This window comes from Hyla sarda, chromosome 4, assembly GCF_029499605.1.
Source record: "Hyla sarda isolate aHylSar1 chromosome 4, aHylSar1.hap1, whole genome shotgun sequence".
Lineage (NCBI taxonomy): Eukaryota > Metazoa > Chordata > Amphibia > Anura > Hylidae > Hyla > Hyla sarda.
Genome location: NC_079192.1, coordinates 320,220,574 through 320,245,869, shown reverse-complemented (window position 1 = coordinate 320,245,869; position 25,296 = coordinate 320,220,574). Strand labels below are relative to the sequence as shown.

General features: G+C 44.3%; 1 protein-coding gene across 5 annotated transcripts in view; it reads left to right on the top strand.

Moving 5' to 3' along the window:
• The window catches only part of ARHGAP26 (Rho GTPase activating protein 26), a 412,307-nt gene that overhangs the window by 62,443 nt on the left and 324,568 nt on the right, over positions 1-25,296 (top strand). For 4 of the 5 annotated variants that reach the window (XM_056574910.1, XM_056574908.1, XM_056574907.1 and 1 more), the window contains 4 exons: positions 14,802-14,897; positions 17,950-18,011; positions 19,093-19,164; positions 20,950-21,051. In XM_056574910.1, the coding sequence (XP_056430885.1) occupies positions 14,802-14,897; positions 17,950-18,011; positions 19,093-19,164; positions 20,950-21,051 (332 nt within the window). Of the gene's footprint in view, positions 1-14,801; positions 14,898-17,949; positions 18,012-18,808; positions 19,014-19,092; positions 19,165-20,949; positions 21,052-25,296 lie in introns of those variants that run through there. The other variant, XM_056574911.1, reaches the window with a different exon arrangement.

Here is a 25,296-nt window from a genome sequence, read left to right as displayed (position 1 = left end):
TGGCAGGGGGCGTGACAACCGCCACGCCCCCTTCCCATAGACTTGTATTGACGGGGGCGGACCGTGACGTCACGAGGGGCGGAGCCGTGATGTAACGATGCTCCGGCCCCTGTATTGCCCGTCATTACGTGCAGAGCGATCTCTCTCTGCGCAGTAATGATAGCGGGGTGCTGCAGCAGCGATGTCTAGGGGCGGAGTACCCCTTTAAGGACTGAGCCCTTTTTCCCAATTCTGACCACCGTCGCTTTACGAATTAATAACTCAAACGCTTTTACTGAATATTCTGAATCAGAGATAGTTTTTTCGCGACATATTCTACTTTATTTTGGTGGTAAATTTTCGGCGTTACTTGCATCCTGTTTTGGTGAAAAATCCCAAAATTTCGAAAATTTTGCATTTTTCTAACTTTGAAGCTCTCTATTTGTAAGGAAAATGGATATTCCCAATAAATTTTATTTTTATTCACAAATACAATATGTCCACTTTATGTTGGCATCATAAAATGGACATATTTTTTTCTTTTTGAAAAATTAGAGGGCTTCAAAGTAGAGCAGCAGTTTTCAAAAATGTCATGAAAATTGCTAAACCTGAAGGGACAGATGTTACAGAACTACAACTCCCAGCATGCCTGGGCAGTCTAGGCATGCTGAGAGTTGTAGTTTGGCAACATCTGGAGGGCTACCATTTGGGCACCACTGTAACAGTGGTCTCCAAACTGTGACCCTCCAGATGTTGCAAAACTACAACTCCCAGCATGTCCAGACAGCCTTTGGCTGTCTGGGCATGCTGGGAGTTGCAGTTTGGCCTTCCTAGTGGTTGCCACAGTAAAGATCACTTTACTTTCACTTTAATTACCCGTCCCCCCCCCTCCCCCCACCGTCGTTTCCCTACCTGAGCCTGGATTTTTGCAGTCTCCAGCGAAGATCAGTGGTTCCCAGGCATCTTCTTCTCCAGGTACCGGCCTCCATCTTCTCCCCATGTTCCCTTCGACATCCAGGGGTGGGCAGAACGGGGGGTTGTCCTGCTCTGCCATTGGTCATAATCAGTTCTGACCAATGGCAGGGCATAGGAGGAGATCGCAGCACTGCGACCTCACTCCTAGCCCTCAGGATGATCGGGGCTGTCACTGACAGCTCCGATCATCCCTATTTTCCAGGTGATCGGGTCACCAGAGACCCGATCAGCCCGGAATAGCAGAAAATCGCATGTCTGATTGACATGTGATTTTCTGCGATCGCCGACATGGGGGGGGCGGTGTCTAGCGGCGGGGACCGGAATTCCCACGGGCGTATGCATACGCCCCACGCCCTTAAGGACTCGGGATGCAGGGCGTATGCATACACCCGGCGTCCTGAAGAGGTAAAAAAAAATCTAAAACTTTTTGTACAAAATCAGTAATCTAAAATCGCCCTGTTTTGACCACCTATAACTTTTTCATTTTTCCGAATATAGGGCGGTATGAGGGCTCCTTTTTTGTGCCGTCATCTGTATTTTTTTTATCAATACCACATTTGCATAAATAAAACTTTTAGATAATTTTTTATTCATGTTTACGCCGTCCACCGTATGGGATCATTAACATTATATTTTGATAGTTCGGACATTTACGCACACGGCAATACCAAATATGTTTATAAAAACATTTTTTTTACGCTTTTTGGGGTAAAATGGGAAAGACGGACTATTTTAATTTATATTGGGGAGGGGGATTTTTAACCTTTTTTTTACTTTTTATTTTTACATTTTTTAACTTTTTTTTATTTTTATTTTTTACACTTTTTTGTCTCCATAGGGGACTATTTATAGCAATCATTTGATTGCTAATACTGTTCAGTGCTATCGATCTCAGACCAGAGCAGGAGACGCCAGGAGATGGACGGAGCCAGGTGAGGGGACCTCTGTCCGCCATTACGGATGATCGGATTGCCGTAGCAGCGCTGCGGGCGATCCGATCATCTATTTTAACGTGCGCATTGCCTCAGATGCCGTGATTGATCACGGCATCTGAAGGGTTAATGGCAGACATCCGCAGACATCGCGGATGTCGGCCATTACCGGCGGGTCCCCGGCTGCTGATAGCAGCCGGAACCTGCCGTGTATGACGCAAGCACCGCTCCGATACTCCCGGTCATACGCAGGACGTAAATGTATGTCCTGGTGCGCGAAGTACCGCCAAACCAGGACGTACATTTACGTCTGTGTTCGTTAAGGGGTTAACATCATACCAATAACCATAACCATGCTGGGACTGTCTGGATTTACCAGAGTCATGGGTCCATTTGGTCTATGATGTCCGTACACCCTAATAAGACATAAGTAGAGAAGTTGTCTAACTGATACTATGCACACGGTTCTGCACTCAACCTGCTCCAAAACTGGAGCCATCTTTGTAGCCAAGTCTGCTCGGCTTTCACTAATAGTTGGCCTGACAATGCTGCTAAGATCTCAGTTACTAACTTATTCTCTGCTCAATATACAAGTATTATCTGTTATAAATCTCCGTAAGGAAAGTTTGAGTATTTTACACAACATAATTTTCACATGACTTGGCTAAATCCAGATGTGACAATTGATGTAGCATTACTCTGTGCCAGTAGATGACTTAGATCATGCTCGAAGCCTTTTTTTGGTTGTGACGGTGAAAAAATTGGAGGTGATCTGGGGAAAGTATTTTATGCAGACAGTGAAGTTCCAGCTTGGCTTTCAGGAGCTGGAAAATAGGCTCTGTATCCAAGACTCCTTTCCCGTTTCACATGACTATGAAGGATTTAGGTTCTGATCAGCTGTAACTCCCTTTGATGGTAAATTTTTTTGTTCTTTTTGTCTCACAACCATTTACTTGAATGGTTGAGTTGCAGTACCAAGAATGGTGCTGTTTATGGGGAAAAAATGCAGATAAAGCTATGCAAATAACTTGTATAGAAGCTATTGTAGGATAGGATACATTTCTGTCTCCAATAAAGTGCCAAATACCATGCTGAACCTCTATTAACCCCTTGGGGACGGAGCCCATTATGACCCTAAGGACGGGAGCATTTTTTGCAAATCTGACCACTGTCACTTTAAGCATTAATAACTCTGGGATGCTTTTACTTATAAATTTGATTCCGAGTTTGTTTTTTCGTGACCTATTCTACTTTATGTTAGCGGTAAATTTTCGTCGATACTTGCATCCTTTCTTGGTGAAAAATTCAAAAATGTCATGAAAAATTTGAAAATTTTGCATTTTTCTAACTTTGAAGCTCTCTGCTTATAAGGAATATGGATATTCCAAATAAATTATATATTGATTCACATATACAATAGGTCTACTTTATGTTTGCATCATAAAATTGATGAGTTTTTACTTTTGGAAAACATCAGAGGGCTTCAAAGTTCAGCAAAAATGTTTCCAATTTTTCGCAAAATTTTCAAAATCGGAATTTTTCAGGGACCAGGTTTGAAGTGGATTTGAAGGGTCTTCTGGTTAGAAATACCCCATAAATGACCCCATTATAAAAACTGCATCCCTCAAAGTATTAAAAATGACATTCAGTAAGTGTGTTAACCCTTTAGGTGTTTCACAGGAATAGCAGCAAAGTGAAGGAGAAATTTCAAAATCTTCATCTTCGCATGTTCTTGTAGACCCAGTTTTTGAATTTTTACAAGGGGGAAAAGGAAAAAAATCCTCTCAAAATTTGTAACCCAATTTCTCTCGAGTAAGAAAATACCTCATGTGTATGTCAAGTGTTTGGCGGGTGCACTAGAGGGCTCAGAAGCGAAAGAGCAACAATGGGATTTAGGAGAGTGAGTTTTTCTGAAATGGTTTTTGGGGGGCATGTCCCATTTAGGAAGCCCCTATGGTGCCAGGACAGCAAAAAAACCCACATCGCACACGATTATGGAAACTGCACCCCTCAAGGAACGTAACAAGGGGTACGGTGAGCCTTAAGACCCCACAGGTGTTTGACAACTTTTTGTTAAAGTCGGATGTGTAAATGAAAGAAAATATTTTTCCACTAAAATGCTGGTTTTTCCCCAAATTTTACTTTTTTTTACAAAGGGTAATAGGAGAAAATGCCCCCCAAAATTTGTAACCCCATTTCTTCTGAGTATGGAAATACCCCATGTTTGGACGTCAAGTACATCGAGCGAACTACAATGCTCAGATGAGAAGGAGCGCCATTGAGCTTTTAGAGAGATAATTTGTTTGGAATGGAAGTCGGGGGGCCATGTGCATTTTCAAAGCCCCCCGTGGTGCCAGAACAGTGGACCCCCCACATGTGACCCCATTTTGGAAACTACACTCCTCACGGAATGTAATAAGGGGTGCAGTGAGCATTTACACCCTACTGGCGTTTGACAGATCTTTGGAACAGTGGGCTGTGCAAACAAAAAATTACATTTTTCATTTTCACGTACCACTGTTCCAAAAATCTGTCAGACACTTGTGGGGCGTAAATGCTCACTGTACCCCTTATTACATTCTGTGAGGGGTGTAGTTTCCAAAATGGGATCACATGTGGGTACTTATTTTTTTGTGTTTAAGTCAGAACCGCTGTAAAATCAGCCACCCCTGTGCAAATCACCAATTTCGGCCTCAAATGTACATAGTGCGCTCTCACTCCTGAGCCTTGTTGTGCGCCCGCAGAGTATTTTACGCCCACATATAGGGTATTTCTGTACTCAGGAGAAATTGCGTTACAAATTTTGGGGGTCTTTTTTTCCTTTTACCTCTTGTGAAAATAAAAAGTAAAGGGCAACACCAGCATGTTAGTGTAAAAAATTTTTTTTTTAAACTAACAGGCTGGTGTAGACCCCAACTTTTCCTTTTCATAAGGGGTAAAAGGAGAACAAGCCCCCCAAAATTTGTAGTGCAATTTCTCCCGAGTACGGCGATACCCCATATATGGCCCTAAACTGTTTCCTTGAAATACGACAGGGCTCCGAAGTGAGAGCACCATGCGCATTTGAGGATTAAATTAGGGATTGCATAGGGGTATCTATGCCAGTGATTCCCAAACAGGGTGCCTCCAGCTGTTGCTAAACTCCCAGCATGCCTGGACAGTCGGTGGCTGTCCGGAGATGCTGGGAGTTGTTGTTTTGCAACAGCTGGGGGCTCCGTTTTGGAAACACTGCCGTACAATACTTTTTCATTTTTATTGGGGGGGGGGGGGGAGGAAACAGTGTAAGGGGTTGTTTATTTAGTGTTTTACTCTTTATTAGGTGTTAGTGTAGTGTAGTGTTTCTAGGGTACATTCACACTGGCGGGGTACGGTGAGTTTCCCGCTAGGAATTTGCGCTGCGGCGAAAAATTTGCCGCAGCTCATACTTGAAGCAGGAAACTTGCTGTAAACCCGCCCGTGTGAATGTACCCTGTACGGTCTCATGGGGGAGGGGGGGGGGAACCTCCAGCTGTTTCAAAACTACAACTCCCAGCATGCACGGTATGTCAGTACATGCTGGGAGTTGTAGTTTTGCAACAGCTGGAGGCACACTGGTTGGAAAACCTTCAGTTAGGTTCTGTTACCTAACTCAGTATTTTCCAACCAGTGTGCCTCCAGCTGTTGCAAAACTACAATTCCCAGCATGACTGATCACAGAAGGGCATGCTGGGAGATGTAGTTATGCAACAGCTGGAGGTACGCAACTACAACTCCCAGCATGCCGAGACAGCTGTTTTCTGTTTGGGCATGCTGGAATTTGTAGTTTTGCAACGTCTGGAGTGCTACAATTAAGAGACCACTGAACAGTGATCTCCAAACTGTGGAGATGTTGCAAAACTACAATTCCCAGCATGCCCAGACAGCAAACAGCTGTGTGGGCATGCTAGGAGTTGTAGTTTTGCAAGATCTAGAGGGCAGTATAGAGATCACTGTGCAGTGGTCTCTAAACTGCAGACCTCCAGCTGTTGCAAAACTACAAATTCCAGCATGCCCACACAGCAAACAGCTGTCTGGGCATGCTGGGAGTTGTAGTTTTGCAACATCTGGAGGGCTACAGTCTAGAGACCACTATAGTGGTCTCAGACTGTAGCCCTCTAGATGTTGGTAGGCAACTACTTACCGGCTTCCATCGCATCCGTGAGCCGTCCTCTTCTGCCGCACGCCGCCTGAGCCGATCTCCGTCGCCACCCGCCGATCCCCGTTGCTCCGCTGCCTCCGGAGGGGTAAGTGGACTCCGGCGCTGCTCCTCTTCGTTTTCCCCGTTCTGCCCCGCCTATTGTGGGAGGGCAGGACGGGGAAAACGAAAGTAAACCCGTGCCACCTCACTCCTATCGCTTTAGGGGGATCGTGGGTGTCTTAGACACCCGCAATCCCCCTTCTATTCCGGGTCACCATAGACCCGTAATGACCCGGAATCAGCGCAAATCGCAAGTGTGAATTCACTTGCGATTTGCGCCGATCGCCGACATGGGGGGGGGGTCTAATGACCCCCCTGGGCATTTGCACGGGGTGCCTGCTGATAGATATCAGCAGTCAACCCGGCCCCGTCCCCGCCCGGCGAGCGGCGGGGACCGAAATTCCCACGGGCGTATGCATACGCCCTTCGTCCCCAACAGGTTAAAAGCAATCTGTATTTGCTGCAAAGAGCTGTTTGGGTATAAAACTAAGCTGTACCATTCATGAAGCTGGTGGTGGTTTCCAGACTTACAAAATTGCCCTATTACTAGGGCAAGTGTCAGGGAGGCTGTGCTAAGCCGCTTAAAGGGGTACTCTGCTGAAAACATAATTTTTTTATTTTTTTTTAACTAGAAAGTTAAAGAGATTTGTAAATTACTTTTATTTAAAAAATCTTAATCCTTCCCAGAACTTATCCGCTGCTGTATGCTTCACAGGAAGTTCTTTTCTTTTTGAATTTCCTTTCTGTCTGACCACAATGCTCTCTGCTGACACCTCTGTCCATGTCAGGAACTGTCCAGAGCAGGAGAAACTCCCCATAGCAAACATATGCTGCTCTGGACAGTTCCTGACATGGACAGAGATGTCAGCAGAGAGCAATGTGCTCAGATAGAAAGGAAATTCAAAAAGAAAAAAAACTTCCTGTGGAGCATATAGCAGCTAATAAGTACTGGAAGGATTAAGATTTTGAAATATATGCAATTTACAAATCCGGTTAACTTTTTGGCACAAGTTGATTTAAAAAAAAAAAAAAAAAAAAAAAAAAAAAGTTTTCCAGTGGAGTACCCCTCCAGGGTTTTGTACATTAATTAAAGATGATCTGAAAGTGGAGAGCAAGCAAGGAAGTGTGCCAGGTGTGCTTCACTCTGCCTCCTTGACACTAATAAAAAGGTTTATTATTATTATTATTATATATATATTTTTTTTTTTATTTTATTTTTTTTACTCTAGGGAAGGTACAGTTGGCTTTTCACAGCAATTCAAGCCTGTGTTTGCAATTTTTAGCAGCAAATAGAACTGACAGATTCTGGGGCTTGTCAGGCACTGTCTGAGCAGAACTATGAAAAAATGATGCTGGGAAATCCATTGTTAGACCCAGTAACAGAGCCGAATGATGGCACTAACAGCACAAGGATGAGCTCAGTACAAGAGGGGTTATCTAGAGTTTTGATGCTGGAGCTGGGGGAAAACCCAAATGAACATAACTTACCAAGCCCTGATCCACCCCCCCACCCCTTCCCATTTGTCCCCTGCAGCTCCTGTCGTCTCTGTCCAGTCCCTCGATCTTCTGTCTTGTTTCCTGCTTTCGAGACAAGTGCTCTGTGCAGGACCTGTCCACTCACTGGCCACTCACTGGCTGCAGGAGTGTTCCATTTCAACTGCTGACCGGCATAGCCATATGCTGTCCCTGAACATAGAAATGTTACACAATAGGACTGGAGCTCTGTGATAAGTGGTAGCAGAGGAGCGAGGGATAGGTTATTTTTATATTGAAAACCTGCCTGTAAACTTTTTTTTTTTCTATTTTATTTTCCTTTTGCCTTCTCAAGACTTTGCTAGGGGCATCTTGTCTTGATAGACTTCAGAATGGAAGTCTAAACTGTGACCAACACAATGGTAACCTGTTATATACTCTGCTGAGAAGCAACAGATGGGAATTTAGAATGTAATTGTGAATCTCAGGGTATGTTCATTGTAATTCTCAATCTCCATAAACATATGAGGCATCTAGTAGAATCTCTGATATGATCCGCTGGCAGTCCTCAGCAAGACCTAGTCTTATGTGTATATGTCCCTATAACCTGGGTTTATGCATTTTCCATTTTTATTTTAACAAGTGGTTTTAGCATCCCCTGATAGATTCCAAGTCCTCCTTTTGTACTGATGACATGGAGCCAGAGTCCAGACGTATGTCTGTTGTCCACATGGTAATGTATAGGTGTTAAAATGTGATGGGGATACCCAACCAGTGTACATTACCATTCAATCCCAGATAAAACAGTTTATATTAGTTTATAATGAAGATTTTACAGTCATGTAAGTAATGAGATATTCCCTTCTATGCTTAGTTACCATTTCCTTAGAACAACTAATATTGCTGTATTCCTGATCATTCTGTATCTTCCCTTGTGCAGATATTATTGTAGCATTATGTCCTTTGATTTTATCGTGTGCTGTTGTCATGTATCATGAGTCAGAGATTCCTCATTGACGGGTAACCATAGTTACATAGACACTTGTAACAAGATCTGCTTTTTATTAACCTGCTTCTACAAAGAGCCCCTTATGATCGGACCTGCACCATGAGGTGTCACATAAGGGCCAGTGCAGTCGTCCCTCGGACTTTGTGGATTTTCAATCTTTGCTGTTTGCCCTTTGTATAACCTTGGGTTAACCAGAACCAAAGGTATCATTGCTCTGTCCCAGATTTTAAATAGCTAAGAAATGTACATTTTTCAATTCGGTCTCTTCGTAGTAAGTAGTCCAAGATATTGTGGCAATGAGTCAAATGAGTAAAGCCCTTGTGGGATGAATACATAATAAAAGATGGGTCTGGATGAGATCTGTGCTGTTGGAGAGCACGCTGTTTGGAGTGGCCCATCCAAGTACAGTCTTTGGATAGGCCTCCTGGCACAGACATGGGATCTACATGGTTACTAAGCTGTATTCTACAGAATGGGATATTGTGTAATTGCTGCTTTTTTCTTGTCAGTGTAGACTTGGTGTTTCAGCACATGTTACAAGACTTGTGCCTCCCACCACCTTCTGTCTTCTCATCATCATTTTATTCTGGTTACATAGTTTTCCATCCTCTTTTATAAATGACAGCAGCAGAGTGTATATCATCACTAGTTGGTAAGGAAGTGTAAGAGGTCTTTTCCCATGAAGAAACCTAATATAAGCCATTGTGTTCTTCTCATGTGTCATCAGGGGCGGTCATAGACAGCGCTTGTGCAAGACAAACCAACTTTACACACACTGAACATGATGTACTCACCCTGCACTTACTTAAGACACAGACAGTGTATGCATGTGATGTGCAGTATATAATACCACAGCCAAGAGGGTAAATGGTGTAAAATTCATCCAGTCAGACATCTTCTGCCCTACCTATTTTAAGTTTTTGTAATGTGTACAAAGGGCCCCTGTACAGTATCTGCTTGCTGTATGGAGTGTGGCGTTGGCACGCACTCCATGCATTCTCTATGGGGGACATGTATCATTATTTGTGTATGGTAGAAGCATTTTACCCCTTTTCCCAAATTCTAAATTATGTGCAGAAGCGCTAAATTTATCAATCAAGTGCAATGAGCTTCATAAATTGCGGGTAAATATAGTAATCTCCTAAATCCACTCTTTGGAAAATAGAATCAATGATTTAGAGCATCTTGCTACGTTAAGTCCAAGATGGCTTATACTTGCGCAAAAAAAAACAGCTCTTGCGGCAAAATTTTTGGTGTAAAAAAAAAAAAAGTACGCAGTTAATAAATCCATGTGTACTATAGATGTCACTCCAAGGTACCCTGATTCAGCCACATCTGGAGGACATGCTCTACCAAAACGTGCGCAAAACAATGCGCAAAAAAAAGGGCTTGCGCAAAATTTTGCGCAAAAAAATACACACAAAACAGGGGTAAAATCTTTGATACATGTCCCCCTATGAGTGCACTGGAGATGCATGAGTGCTTTACTCGTATATCTCTGGCGCTTATCCCCTATCCTGTGGAAAAGGAATATGTTTTAAAGAAGTGGAGTACCATTTTAAGGGCCTTTTTCATAATGTGAATATTAGCTGATTGTTAGGATTGTGCAGCCCTAAAAATCATTGTTGGTTGGCCACACATCCAACATCTTATTGTATAAACAGGGGATGTACAGCTGACAATGATGTGAGCGGCCCCACAACCCAGCATTTGTGGCCTTGGCTGCACAGTGATTGGGACATCTTATTACAAAAGCGCTGATCTTCTAAATCAGTGCTCCTATTGGGCACAGGTTTGCTTGCCTAAAATGACCCTTAGGATAGGCCATCAATGTCAAATTGGTGGTGCAACTCCTGGCACACCCGCCAAACAGCTTATTGAAGAGGCTGCTGCACTCGGGCAGGCGCTGTGGCCCCTTCTTTTTCTACCAGGCACAGCTCCGTACACTGGGTAGTGTATCTGGTATTGCAGTTCTTTAAAATGAATGGCATATGTTGCTGTATCCAGTACTACTGAAGTTAAAGACATTACATATTGCAGTTAGGATATTCGAAGAAGCAGAGAGTTAAAAAAATAATATATATATATAAACTGTATTGGACAAGGAAAATCCAACATGACATTCAGAAGAACATGACTAATGAAAAGTCAAGCTGTTCTGCTAATGTATGAATTTGTGTATGGTCAGTTTGTCTTTGCAGTTTTATTACAGAAATGTTTTTGACTGTCCCATGCATCTGAATGGTTCTTGTAGAGATCCATGTTTATGGCGCTGAAACAACCTCAGATTAAATGAAATGATTCTCAGTCTCAACAATTCTGCTCCATGTGAATTTATCCTTACGGTGACTACATTTGATTCTTCCTTTTGTTCCCAGTCCTGGAGCTGAATATCCTTCTCCAAACAGCTTGTGTCTTAAAGGAATAAACAAATGTTAGTGACATAAGAACCTCTTTCCGTGCACCAAGTACAGTTCCGGTTTGTGGCTGCTGGCTCGGTTGAGGTCTCTATTTCAGCTGTCCGCCCCCCATCCTAGTTTGTTTAAACATTACAGGCTTAATAATGTCCTGAATCATGTACCTAGTGTTTGATCTCCCGTCTTTTCTACCTCCTGTACGGTGGAGTTCATGCCACATTCCATCAGAAAGAACAAGATTGTCTGGAATCCAGCCAAACCCCCACCAAGTCCAACACTATAAACAACCACAGGCAATGACCTTACATGAAAATATAGTCCCTTACAAATCGATGACAGATGAAGAGAATTAGCCCACCTACCCTGACGGAGAACAGTTTACAAATGAAGAACCTTAGTTCTGGAGCGCTCCTGACCCAAAGGACTGGAAGAAACCTATAGCTGTCATTTACCGGCTGGGTAACCTCCTGTCATCTAGGAAAGTCTGAGCACTGACCTACTGTGTAGCGTATTCACCCTCTGTAAACTGCTCACAATCCAGATGTATTTTATTATTATTATTATTATTATAATTTTTTTTAAATAAATAATCTTCTTTTAGTACAATTGTATCAGCTTCTGGGAGAAGTGTATGTTTGGGTGTGTCCCTTCATATCGCATAGCTTCCAACTTGCACATTGAATGGGACCTGTACTTCTGTGTCGCATTCTCACAATGTAAGGTGCTAGATCGAAACCCCTTGCATACCATTTCATACAACTGTCTAATGCATTTTCCCTTTGGACATGAAGTTTGTGGCAAGTCTCTGACAGCAAGCAGAGGCTGGAGACCTGTCCTGGTCATGTCCCTCTGAATCATGACAGTACAGTTCTCTGCTAGGCTCAGCAAGCTGTTCTTTTGTGGGTCTGTTTCTAAACACCCAATGACTTCACCGTTCCAAACCATGTAGCCAGAAACCCTGTTAATAAGCACTCTTTTCTGTGCATGGTATTTGCGATTGTGCACTCGGACAGGTAAAAAGGACTTTCTATTCACTGACATTTAAATGTCACAAAAGCAGTGACGAAGAGACATAGACATCGAGTAGGGAAGTGTTATGTCACAAGACAGTGCCAAGGCTGTTGTTAGTATATATTCCCCAACATTAGTGTTTCCCAACCTGTGACAATCCAGATATTGCTAAATTACAACTCCCATCATGTGACATGATCAGTATTGTGGCTTTCTAGCTGTTGTCAAATTACAGTTCAGTAAGCACTGGCTTATATAAATACATACATTGATGGATCTGCCCCCTGCATATTGGAAAGTTCTACAACTTTTCTCTATTCAACAGAAGTCCCCTTATTGCAGGCAGCTTATGCAGCAGATCTTTTTCAGCTCCCCTGGGCCGCAGAACATGCCAGAACTTGTATTTCTCCTCACAAGCTTTACCTTATATGTAGTTGTATAGTTCTTTAGGATACAGTATTTTAAAGTGAACATACATAAGGATGTCCTTCTGACACAGATCGTAAAAAACATCCGATATCAAAATGCCGGACATGTTAGTTGCCTGTCTTGATATAGTTTCTCCACCTTATGGCTGTACCAGAAAAAGGTTGATACCTAGCAGCAAGATGATCTGTGGGCAGAATATAAAGAACAAGTTTTATATTATTTTGAAGCCTCAGGTGCCCTTACACCAATGCGGTTATCATTTTGTTGCTATGCCCCTTAGTTCCTGAGATATACACCTTTTACTATATGCTTGACTATCTGCATTCTTCTCTGCTTGATAAAGGGCTATTGCTTAAAAGGTAATGTAGCTGATATGTCACACTCTTTGGTGGATCCAATAAAATGCATGGCTTGAAAGCCTCCAACAGTGCGGAGACCTTATTTAAATTCTTATATGTTGCTTTGGATTGAAATTCAAGGTATTCACCTGCAAAATGGATGGACTCCAGTTCTACCTTTCTTTTCGCTTTGATGCAGTTTTCCCTAAGAAGTCAGACGGGTGAAAACTTTATTTCATAGAGGGGGGTGAATATTAGGCTCGGTGGTTTGTGAGCCTACTTCATGACCCCCCTTTAGTTTCATATTCACTACTTAAGTAGCCTACTTAGCACCCCCTAAGATTAATATCACCTGCCGCCCTGGTCTGATTTCCTCCCCCCCCCCTCAAATTCACAACCCATGACCCTTTTTCCCACCCCTCAGATTCATACTCCCCCCTCCCCCACCAAATGTGCCCCCTCTCTCTCATGTTCACACCCCCTCAGATTCGTATCTCCCGGTGCATGATTTATGTCCCCTCTGCCTCATATTCCCAAAGTCTGATTCATACCCCCTTAACCTCATAATCGCTCTCTTAGGCCGGGTTCACATGTCAGAATGTCTGTGCGGAATTCCACATAAATATTCGGCATGGACATTCTTCAATGGGATTCTGCTGCTCTGTTCACACAGCAGAAATTATGTGGCGCGGTACTGTGTATGAGGCGGCGGATTTCCAAGTGGTCCAAGTGTTGGCATGTACTGTGCCGTCAGTGGAATGGCCCATAAAAATTTTCTGTGCAGACTTTCACCATGTGAACATCGCCTTAAACTGTATTTACACCCACTTAGACCCCCCCCCACCTTGAGCCTGATTGATGCTCTCTGTGTCATATTCACACCCCCTCAGCATCACGTTACCCCCTCACTGTCATATTCCCACTCTAAACAAAAGGAAAGCGCTCCGTAGTGTGACATGCATGATGATTTATGGTAGGTTTTATGTTTTAGTGTGTTTATAACTTTTTGTATGCATATTTATGTTTTAGTATTTTTATATTCTGACATTTCTGTGTATATCTATGCAAGGGTTAATGGTGTTGTGTAAATACCACTGACGCTTCTTGTTCCCAATATGCCTGATGAAGCAGTTTTCCGCGAAACGTGTTGCATTATGGGTATTAAACCCTCTTACCTCTGAAGAGTCCCATGCGCATTGCTTGATCCCGATATCCCATTTGGAGGTGTTCGTTGTTGTATATTCACACTCTGTCTGAGTCATGCCCCTTCTTTTTTAGGTTTCCATCTTCATATATTTTGGTATATTGGGAATAAAGGGAAGGAGAGGGAGACTACAATTTTTTTTATTTTTTTATTTTTTTAAAGATCAGTGTTATCCAAACAGTGTGCTTTCAGCTATTGCAAAACTACAACTCCCATCATGCCTGGACCGTTTGACAGTTGGAGTCTTGCAACAGCTGGAGGCACACTGTTTGGGAAACACTGTTTTAGGTTCTTAAAACAGATCCTCTTTAACATTGCCTGAAACATCAGGAAAGATATTTTATCTTACCAGAGTTAAATGTTAGCAGCAAATGCAAATAGCAAATGAGTTATTTTAATTCTTTTGGTTTGGCTTCTGGTAACCGCAGGCTGGTGGAACGACAATTATAAGATTCCTGAGTAAAGGTAAACATATTTGTTACCACTCCCTGGCCATCTGTCATGTCAGACCTCTCAAGTGCTGGTGGTACTAGAATCTGCAGACTTCTGAAGGGTCTGCAGGTGTGGGCTCGCTCCCTTGTGGAGGGTTTCGGAGTATAATAAAAGAAATGAATTTATTGTGGTGTATATTCTTTCCACCTTTCATCTCGTCCTGTCTGTTGTAATCTGTTAGTTCTTGTTTTGTATGCCCTTGTAGAATTCAGCGAGGTTTGAGCATACAGTACGGATATTGTATTGCTTTGATGCATATAAGTGACTTTATAGAGTAATATTATGCCCCTGTCTACATGTGACCGAATCCTTCTTTTTCTCTTCAGCTCTCTCTTCCGCAAAAAGGAAATTTGCTGGTTCGTTGAATGAATTCAAATTCCGGTGCATTGGTGATGCGGAAACTGATGATGAAATCTGCATTGGTAAGACCCTCGTGTGCGGTGTCCTGCCCTCTCCAGCACAGCCGCTGTCCATGGTGTCTGTTTGTCATTATTGTCTTACTATAAGGGTACAAAACACCAAATATTAGTTACCGTATATACTCGAGTATAAGCCGACCCGAGTATAAGCCGAGACCCCTAATTTCAACCCAAAATCACAGGAAAAGTTATTGACTCGAGTATAAGCCTAGGGTGGGAAATACCTCATCCCCCCCTGTCATCCAGACCCGTCATTAACATCCTCATCATCCCCTTGTCATCATCCCACACATCCCCTTATCATCCCACACATCCCCCCTTCATCATCCCCTTGTCATCATCCCACACATCCCCTTATCATCCCACACATCCCCCCTTCATCATCCCCTTGTCATCATCCCACACATCCCCCCTTCATCATCCCCTTGTCATCATCCCACACATCCCCTTATCCCACACATCCCCCCTTCATCATCCCCTTGTCATCATCCCACACATCCCCTTATCCCACACATCCCCCCTTCATCATCCCCTTGTCATCATCCCACACATCCCCTTATCCCACACATCCCCCCTTCATCATCCCCTTGTCATCATCCCACACATCCCCTTATCATCCCACACATCCCCCCTTCATCATCCCCTTGTAATCACCCCACACCCCCCCCCCCTTCATAATCCTCTTCTCATCATTCGCCCTCAGTGGTCTTCAACCTGCGGACCTCCAGAGGTTTCAAAACTACAACTCCCAGCAAGCCCGGGCAGCCATCGGCTGTCCGGGCTTGCTGGGAGTTGTAGTTTTGAAACCTCCGGAGGTCCGCAGGTTGAAGACCACTGCGGCCTTCAACATCATCCAGCCCCCTCTCACCCCCTTTAGTTCTGAGTACTCACCTCCGCTCGGCGCTGGTCCGGTCCTGCAGGGCTGTCCGGTAAGGAGGTGGTCCGGTGAGGAGGTGGTCCGGGCTGCTATCTTCACCGGGGGCGCCTCTTCTCCGCGCTTCCGGCCCGGAATAGAGCCGTTGCCTAGACAACGACGTATCTGCGTCGTTGTCAAGGCAACGTGACTATTCTGAGGCCGGGCCCGAAGCGCTTAGAAGAGGCCTCCCCGGTGAAGATAGCAGCCCGGACCACCTCCTCACCGGACCACCTCCTTACCGGACAGCCCTGCAGGACCGGACCAGCGCCGAGCGGAGGTGAGTACTCAGAACTAAAGGGGGTGAGAGGGGGCTGGATGATGTTGAAGGCCGCAGTGGTCTTCAACCTGCGGACCTCCGGAGGTTTCAAAACTACAACTCCCAGCAAGCCCGGACAGCCGATGGCTGCCCTGGCTTGCTGGGAGTTGTAGTTTTGAAACCTCTGGAAGTCCGCAGGTTGAAGACCACTGCGGGTGGGGGAGTTCACTCGAGTATAAGCCGAGGGGGGTGTTTTCAGCACGAAAAATCGTGCTGAAAAACTCGGCTTATACTCGAGTATATACGGTACATTTGATTCCCATACTGAGCATAAAGTCTCATTAGGGTCTCCATCACAGTTTCGGTAGACAAGCTCTATGTTTGCTCTGCATAATCTCCCTATGCCCGCTTCTGTAAGGTTTCTGCATTATACCTGCCTTGTATTGTACATTTTCAATCCAACTTATTTATGCATATCCCAATGCCACTTAAAGCCTTTACTTGATGTCTATTCAAATTTTTTTTTTTCACTCTGACATATTAGAAACCTTCTGAGGTTTGGTAAGCTGGAACCTTACTAAGGTTGGGTTCACACTACTGCTGGAGGCTTTGTTTTGTGCCTTTTTTTTGCTGGTTCTGTCCAACACACTGGACAAAATAGTGCAGCATGCTGTGCTACTTTGTCCATTGAAATGGCAGACACTTACCATAAACCCAATGGATCACATTTAAAACGAATCTGTCAGCTAATTCACCTGCACTAAACCCAGTATACGGAGTTATAGTGCCAGTGAACAGCTGTAAAATGAGGGGTACTCACTAAAATCCGTTGGATAGATGCTGCGTTCTTCTTGTGAACAGCTTTATTCTTAATGTGCCCCAGCACGTATTGGAGGCTGGGAGCCGCCTGGCTGAGCTCCTGTGTCTCCTCCATATTCCCCCATTGGCCCCATATGCTAATGAAGACCACGTGTGAGTGTTCTGCTGTGCGCTCACCCAAGGCCTTCATAAGCATAATAATGAAGGGGCGGTGCTGACAGGGATATATGGGGAAGGCACAGGAGCTCAGTCAGCAAGCTCCCCGCTTCCAATGCGTGCTGGGGTGCATTAGGAATAAAGCTGTTTACAAGAGGAATGCAGCATCTAACCAACAGGTTTTAGTGAGTAACCTTTTTATTTTACAGCTGTTTACCCGCACTATAACTCGGTGTATTGGGTTTAGTGCAGGTAAACTAGCTGTCAGATTCTCTTAAGTGAAGTTGAATCACATCCCGTCCACTTCATTAACCATACCTATTCCCTTACCTCCTTGGTTGAACTTGGACATGTGTCTGTCACACAACAAATTCAGTGGTGCCCTTTTTTTGCGTTCTGCTCAAACTTTTGGGATAAAGGTAGTGTGAACCCAGCTTAACAGCACAGGCACCCATTACATATATGGGTTTCTTTACTCGTTTGGAGCAGAGAGGGGTTAACCTTTTACACAACTACTTAATCATGTAGAGGTCTGTGAATTGGTAACTAAAGCATTACTCTGATGCATCTCTGACAGCAGAGCCCTAGAGTTGCCTGAGACTACAGTGATTAAAATACAGATTTGCCGGAAGTCCTGTAAACTTGCATGGGATCTCGGGCAAATCTGTGTCCTGTTCCTGTAGTCTCAGGCGATCAAGTTGATGGGAGATTTAAACAGATGCCCTACCGGGGTGAAGTCTACCCAGGATCTGTAGGGTTAAGCACCTGTCTGGTGTAATATTAGAAGCCTGTATGATTGTTTCTATTAGGAAGCCAATGGTAGTAGTGTGTGTGCTGACACATACAGGAAGTTATCAGTACTGCTGCTGTGTGCTGTATTGTTCTTATTTCCTCCCTTGACTTTTCAGCCAGGTCCCTGCAGGAATTTGCTGCTGTACTGGGGAATCTTGAAGATGAGCGGATGCGGATGGTAAGTTGTTTCATTGTCAAAAGTCATTGTCCAGGAGGACAAACACAATTCATTTTTAACAGGTGTCTGTCAGGGAAAGGTGGGGGCGCCGGATGAGTAGCTTGTTGATTCTTATTTTTGTTACATTGACCAAAATGGCGGATGCTTAACCCTCTTGGGTAATATTGAGGATAATAAAAGGAATGCATCCATTTTAGACCCCTCAAAGTCTCAATGTAACCTCTGTCCAGTTGCAGGAGACCGGCTACATAGGCCTAAAATAGAGCCAGTCTCCTTAAACTGGATAAAGATTGCAGCAAAGCAAATAGTGAAGCGCACAGCTGCACCCTTCTCCGTGGTTGTTCTAGTTATCATTGGGGGCCTAAACAGCCAGACTTTGACTAATAAAAACTTTCGATATTTCTTGTGATAAAGGTTTGTTAAAATGAATGAGATACTGTTACATAAAATTGGGGTTGCTGTCTTTCTTACCCTCTCAGGGCACAGGTACAGGCCGATTGTACTTCAAATAAAGCCATTGTGACAGTCTCTCATATAGCAGGGTAAAAGGAGAGGGTTTCTTGACCAAATGGAACTCTGGTTCCATAGGCATGTCTCCTATGGACATTTAAGGGGAGATTTATCAAGACCTGTCCAGAGGAAAAGTTGCTGAGTTGCCCATAGCAACCAATCAGATAGCTTCTTTTATTTCTCAGAGGCCTTTTCAAAAATGAAAGAAACAATCTGATTGGTTGCTATGGGCAACACAGCAACTTTTCCTCTGGACAGGTTTTGATAAATCTCCCCCTTAGTCTCATCAGATGTTCCTACTTTCTTGGCCTCCCCAATCTTTAGAGGGGTTTTCCACCTTGCAAAGTTATCCTTCATTCACAAGATAGGGGATCTGAATGCTGGGGGGATCTTTGAAGAGCAGTTTTTTGGCTTGAATGTTCATTTAATCATACACTAGAAGGAAGGAAATAAGGCCAAATATACTGTATGCCACTATGTTATACTTTGCAGGTTTGCATTTGGATTTTTGTAAGAAAGAAAAACTTCCAACAGTTTTATTTTAATAATTTTTATATCTATAAACTTGCAGATTGAAAATGCCGGAGAAGTTCTCATTACTCCTCTTGAAAAATTTAGGAAGGAACAGATTGGGGCAGCAAAGGTAATGTGTACAGAAGGCTAAGCGGATGCTCAGTGATAGTCTCTAAATGTTAATGTCTTACATATCCTATTAAGCAGTAGGGATGTAAGAAAAAATCGATTTGCGCGATTATCGCGATTTTTTTGTTCCGCGATACTGAATCGATTTTAAAATTCTGAGAATCGATTTTTTTTTTTATAAATTATTATAATTAACATTTACTGTATTTCACTCACTGAGTCACAGTCCTATTTGTCTCTTATTTTTTTTCTAACACACACTCCTGACCACTAGTTGGCAGTGTACCTGTTATCGGCTCTGTCCCACGCGCAGGCTGCTACCGCGAGACTACAAACTCAGAACAAACAGGAAGGAGAACGTACGCACTCACAGGACAACTCTCGCGGGATCTTGTTCTTTCTCAGCTAGAATAAGTTCTTCCAAGCTTTTAATAGGGAATATCGCGATATATCGCCAACATGACAGTATCGCGATATATCGAATCGCCACCCTGGTATCGCGATTCGAATCGAATCGCCAAATTATTGGCGATTCACACCCCTATTAAGCAGTAGTTGGTGACATTTTTCATACACCTTTTTTTTTTTTTTTTTTTTTTTTATTCCATACAGTCCAGTTATGCGCTGACTTTTTCTCTCTGGATGTTATGATGCTGACTTAAATTGTGCGTGCTGCTTATAGGAGTACTCCACTGAAATGTTTTCTCTCTCTGTTATGCTCGGGCTGCAAAAAGAAAAAAGAAAAACTTGTCTTTACCCCTGCTTCCCCCAGTGTGCAGATGTCACTCTCCAGTTCTGCGGCTCTGCGACAAGCTTATCGCCAGCCTCAGCAATATCTCACCTTGGCCACTGATACGCTGAGCAGCAGTGTGATGTAACTGGCCCAGGCCCAGCCTTCTTCCTGGTGACCGGGCCTGTTACATCACATTACTGCTCAATGTATCAGCAGCCAAGGCAGGACATCACTGTAGCTGCCAATAAGTGACAAAAAACACCTTAAGGGTGCGTTCCCACCTGGCGTATACGCAGCGTATTTCACGCTGCGCAAAATTTACGGCAGCAGTGGGAAATGCGCTGCGTATCACTATACACAAGGCTTTCCGGCGGCAGCCCTATGTGTGTAGTGAGTTTTGGAGGCGGGGCCGTGTGCCGGCGTGGCTGTGACGCATGGCTCCGCCTCCAAAACTCTATGCACACATAGAGCTGCCGCCGGAAAGCCCTGTGTGTATAGTGAGCAAGGGATACGGAGCGTATTTCCCACTGCTGCCGTAAATTTTGCGCAGCGTGAAATATGCTGCGTATACGCCGGTGGGAACGCACCCTAAAGAAGAAGTCTCGTGCCTAGAAGTACAGAAAAACTTATTCCCTAGCCCCAGCTCTCCCCCAGAGAGGCGTGTCGCGACCCCCGCCCGAAGCAGGAGCCGCCATGCCCCTCCATATATCTCTATAGGAGAGCGGTTTGGCGCTCTTCCCATAGAGATATATGGAGCGGAGCGGTTCTGCTCCTGCTTTGGGTGGGTATTAAGATGCACCGCTTTGGGAGATAGAGGGGGCTCCGTACAGGAGATTGCTGGGGGCCACAATGGTCTGACCCCATGTGATCTAACGTTTATCCCCTGTGCTGCGGATAGGGAATACGATTTTCTGTACTTCTAGGTATGGGACTTCTGCTTTAACATAACTCAATAGTAAATAGTCATCTCATGCCATTTTTATAGTTCAGAAATTGGCCCAAAATACTATGTGGGAACAATGCCTTACTTTGCGTTCAATCTCATCTATACAGGAAGTGAAAAAGAAGTATGACAAGGAGACTGAGAAATACTGCAGTGTATTGGAGAAACACATGAACCTATCTTCTAAGAAGAAAGAGGTTCATCTGCATGAGGTGAGTAAATAAATATTCGGCCTGTTATGACTGTGGTGTAACTTCATCTATGGTTGTATGGACCTCAGATGAAGTTCTAGAGATTTTTGAGCCTATTGTCAGCAGTGTTATATTTCACTGCATAGGAACTGCAATGTGCATGTAAGAGGAGTATGTGTGTATGTATGTATATAATATATATATATTTGCTGGGTTTTGTAGTTGTGCAAGTCAGGGAAGCGGGTGGTAATGCGCTCCGCTCCCTGTCTTTTTATTTTTATTTTATTTTTTCCCGTCTGGTCCCGTCACACAGAACCCAGCGGGAAATTTGAAATTACAGTGAATTCCGTGGCGCTGCAGCAAAGGGAGCCCTGACTGACATAACACTGCAGCCGCCCGGGACTCCCGCAGCCGGTTCGGGAGATGTGCAGAAGCCATCCCTGCCATTCTTCAGTGTGTACCGCAGTGCTGAGGGATGGCAGGGATGGCTCCTGAACATCTCCTTGCCTGGCTGCGGGAGTCCCAGGCGGCTGCAGAGTTATGCCAGGCTGCTCCTTACCACGGCATTGCTGAGTTTTTTTTTACCTCACCTGGCCGCACACTGGAAGGCTCAGGTTCAGGCTGCAGGTCTTCCGGGACTGCGGTGCCTGTAAAGAATTGAAAGCATGCCGAGTGATGATCCGTGCCGGCTCCTCTTCTGCGTGGCGTAAGGGACGTCATTCCTGCAACCGCAGTGGGGGAAAGTGGCCGGAGCGCTGATGACGTCCCTTACGCCGTGGCATGCTTTCAATGCTTTACAGGCACCACAGACCCGGAAGATCCGCAGCCTGAACTTGAGCCTGCCGAAGCACGGCCGGGTGAGGTAAAATAAAGTTAAAAAAAAAAAAAAGCTAGGGAGAAAGGGGGAGAGTTATGATAGGTGTCATCCCACACCGCCGCATAGTTTTTCAATCCCCTACTGTAGTATCAAAGTTCCTGCCGGGTCCCGTGATTGGCTGCTTAGTCCCGGCCAATCACGGGGACCCAGTGGGAAATGTGAAACTACAGTAGGGGATAGAAAAACTCGCAAGCGCTGAGGCTCCGTCATATTTTCTTCCCGCTACCCTCACTTCTAATGATGGGGACATTGCTTTACATTTCCGGGATCGATGAACAGTGTGTTGTCTTCCTGGCGCTCGAGTTCTGCAAATAGCTGATCGAGTTGACAGGTTGCTGGGTGGGGCTGGAGAGGACTCAACAGCCATGGTACATATTAGCACTAATGACAAAGTAAGAGGTAGGTGGAGTGTCCTTAAAAATTATTTCAGTGACTTAGGCCACAAGCTTAAGGCAAGGACCTCCAAGGTAATATTTTCTGAAATATTTCTTGTACCACGAGCCACACCAGAGAGGCAGTGAGAGATTAGGGAGGTAAACAAGTGGCTCAGAAGCTGGTGTAGGAAGGAGGGGTTTGGGTTCATGGAGAACTGGGCCGACTTCATTGTTGGAAACTGGCTCTACCGTAGGGACGGGCTGCACCTCAATGGGGAGGGTGCAGCTGTGCTTGGAGCGAAGATGGCTAGAAGCGTGGAGAAGTGTTTAAACTAGGGACTGGGGGGGGAAGGATCCTACAACATAGAGGGGGAAGATAGTGTAGATAGAGAAGGGGGGGCTTATTAATATACCTGGGGGTGGAACGGAGGGAGGGGTTAGAATAGTTAATAGGGATAGGCTTCATAGGAAGAAAAAACATAAACTATTAAATTGCATGTTTACTAATGCCAGAAGTCTGTCCAATAAAACAGAGGAACTGGAGTGGTTGATGTCTGAGGAGAATTATGACATAGTGGGTATAACAGAGATTTGGTTGGACGATAGCTGTGACTAGGTGGTCAACATATAGAGTTATAGTCTATTCAGGAAGGATCGGACAAAACGGAAAGGGGAGGAGTCTGTCTTCATGTAAAGTCCAGTCTGAAGGCCGCACAGTGGGAGGATATATGGGAGGGAAACGATAATGTGGGGTCATTATGGGTAGAAATATATGAAGATAAAAAAAAAATTCTGATAGGGGTTTGCTATAAGCCACCAAACATAATGGAAGAGACAGAAGATCAATTACCGAGGCAAATAAACAAGGCAGCAAATCAGAATGATGTCATAATGGGGGATTTTAACTATCCTGATTTAAACTGGGAGACTGAGACCTGTGAATCTCATAAAGGAAATCGGTTTCTGACTATAGCTAAAGACAATTATCTGTCCCAAATGGTGCATGGCCCGACCAGAGGGGGCGCCCTACTGGACTTAATATTAACCAACAGACCAGAGTAACTAATGTGCAAGTAGAAGGATACCTAGGAAATAGTGATCATAATATAATAATTATAACTTGTTCTTCAATAAGGGAATCTCTCGAAGGGCCACAAAAACATTGAACTTTAGGAAGGCAAAGTTTCATCAACTCAGAGAAGCCCTTAACAATACAAAATGGGATAATGTCCTCAAAAACAAGAATACTGACACTAAATGGGAGAATTTTAAAAATATCTTAAATTCTCACTGTAAGATATATACCTTATGGGAATAAAAGGGTCAGAAATAAAAGAAAACCAATATGGATGAATAAAAATGTTAAGGGGGCAATAAATGATAAAAATATAGCATTTAAACTACTAAAACAGGACAGCAGTGAAGAAGCATTAAAAAGCTATAGAGAAAAATGTAAAATATGTAAAAAACTGATAAAAGCCGCAAAAACAGAGCCAGAAAGACTCCTTGCCAAAGAGTAAAACTAACCCTAAAATGTTTTTTTTAACTATATACTTTAAATGGTAAAAATGAAAGAGTTGGCCCTTTAAAAAATGATGATGAAGAAATTATAAACTGAGATCAGGAAAAAGCAAATATATTAAACAAATTCTTCTCCACTGTATTCACTGAGGAAAAGGAAATGCCAGGTGAAATACAGCGAGATTAGGTAAACTCCCCAGTACAGGTCACCAGTCTAACCCAGGAAGAAGTACAGTGCAGCCTACAAAATTGACAAATCACCAGGTCCAGATGGCATTCACCCCCGTGTTCTAAAGGAATTAAGTAATGCAATAGAAAGATCCATATTTTTAATATTCAGGGACTTTATAGTAACAGGTAGGGATCGACCGATATTGATTTTTTTTTAGGGCCAATACCGATAACCTGTGAACTTTCAGGCCGATAGCCGATAACTCATACCGTAATATCGGTATAAGTTATCGGCTATTTCTCTTCCCCCCCTCAAAATATGCTTGGTAAAATGTGTGTGTGCGGTTATACCCTGATAAACTGTTCCTGGCCCAGCAGAAGCCGATGCAGATCAATGATTTAAAGCAGGCGCTTTAAATCAATGAACTGCGGTGGCTTTTGGGGGGCCAGAGACCGCCGCTGCCGCCCGCTTCTCTCCCCCTGCCTGTCCTGGAATTCTGAATCCAATCACCGCTGCTGCCCCCCCCTGCCTATCATCTGGCCAGAGACTACCACCGCCCACTTCTCTCCCCCTGCCGGTCCTGAGTCCAACCACCGTCACTCCTCATTGCGCAGCGGACGGCAACAGCGCAGGACGCCGCAGGAGCCAGAAGTGGCGCGGACCCCGGGAACAGGAAATTATAACACCGGGGATGGGGGAGGCAATTGGGCAGCGGTGGTGGTTGGACTCAGGACCGGCAGGGGGAGAGAAGCGGGTGGCGGCGGTCTCTGGCCAGAGGATAGGCGGGGGGGGGGGGGGGAGCGGTGGTAGTTGGATTCAGAACCCCAGGACGGGCAGGGGGAGAGAAGCGGGTGGCGGCCTCTGACCCTGCAAAAGCCGCTGCTGTTCATTTATTTAAAGCGCTTGCATTATCGGCAGGGTAATTGCCGATGCTGATAAAAAGGGGTCAAAAGGTGACCCCGGGAATTATAGGCCTGTTAGTTTAACCTCCGTTGTATGTAAATTGTTTGAGGGTTTTCTAAGAGATGCTATTTTGGAGTATCTTGATAAAAATAAATGTATGACCCCAATATCAGCATGGCTTTATGAGGGATCGGTCCTGTCAAACTAACCTGATCAGCATTTATGAGGAGATGAGCTCCAGACTGGACCAGGGGGAGTCGCTGGATGTCGTATATCTGGATTTTTCCAAAGCATTTAACATGGTACCACATAAGGTTGGTGAATAAAATGAGAATGCTTTGACTGGGGGAAAATGTGTGTAAGTGGGTAAGTAACTGGCTCAGTGATAGGAAACAGATGGTGGGTATTAATGGTACTTA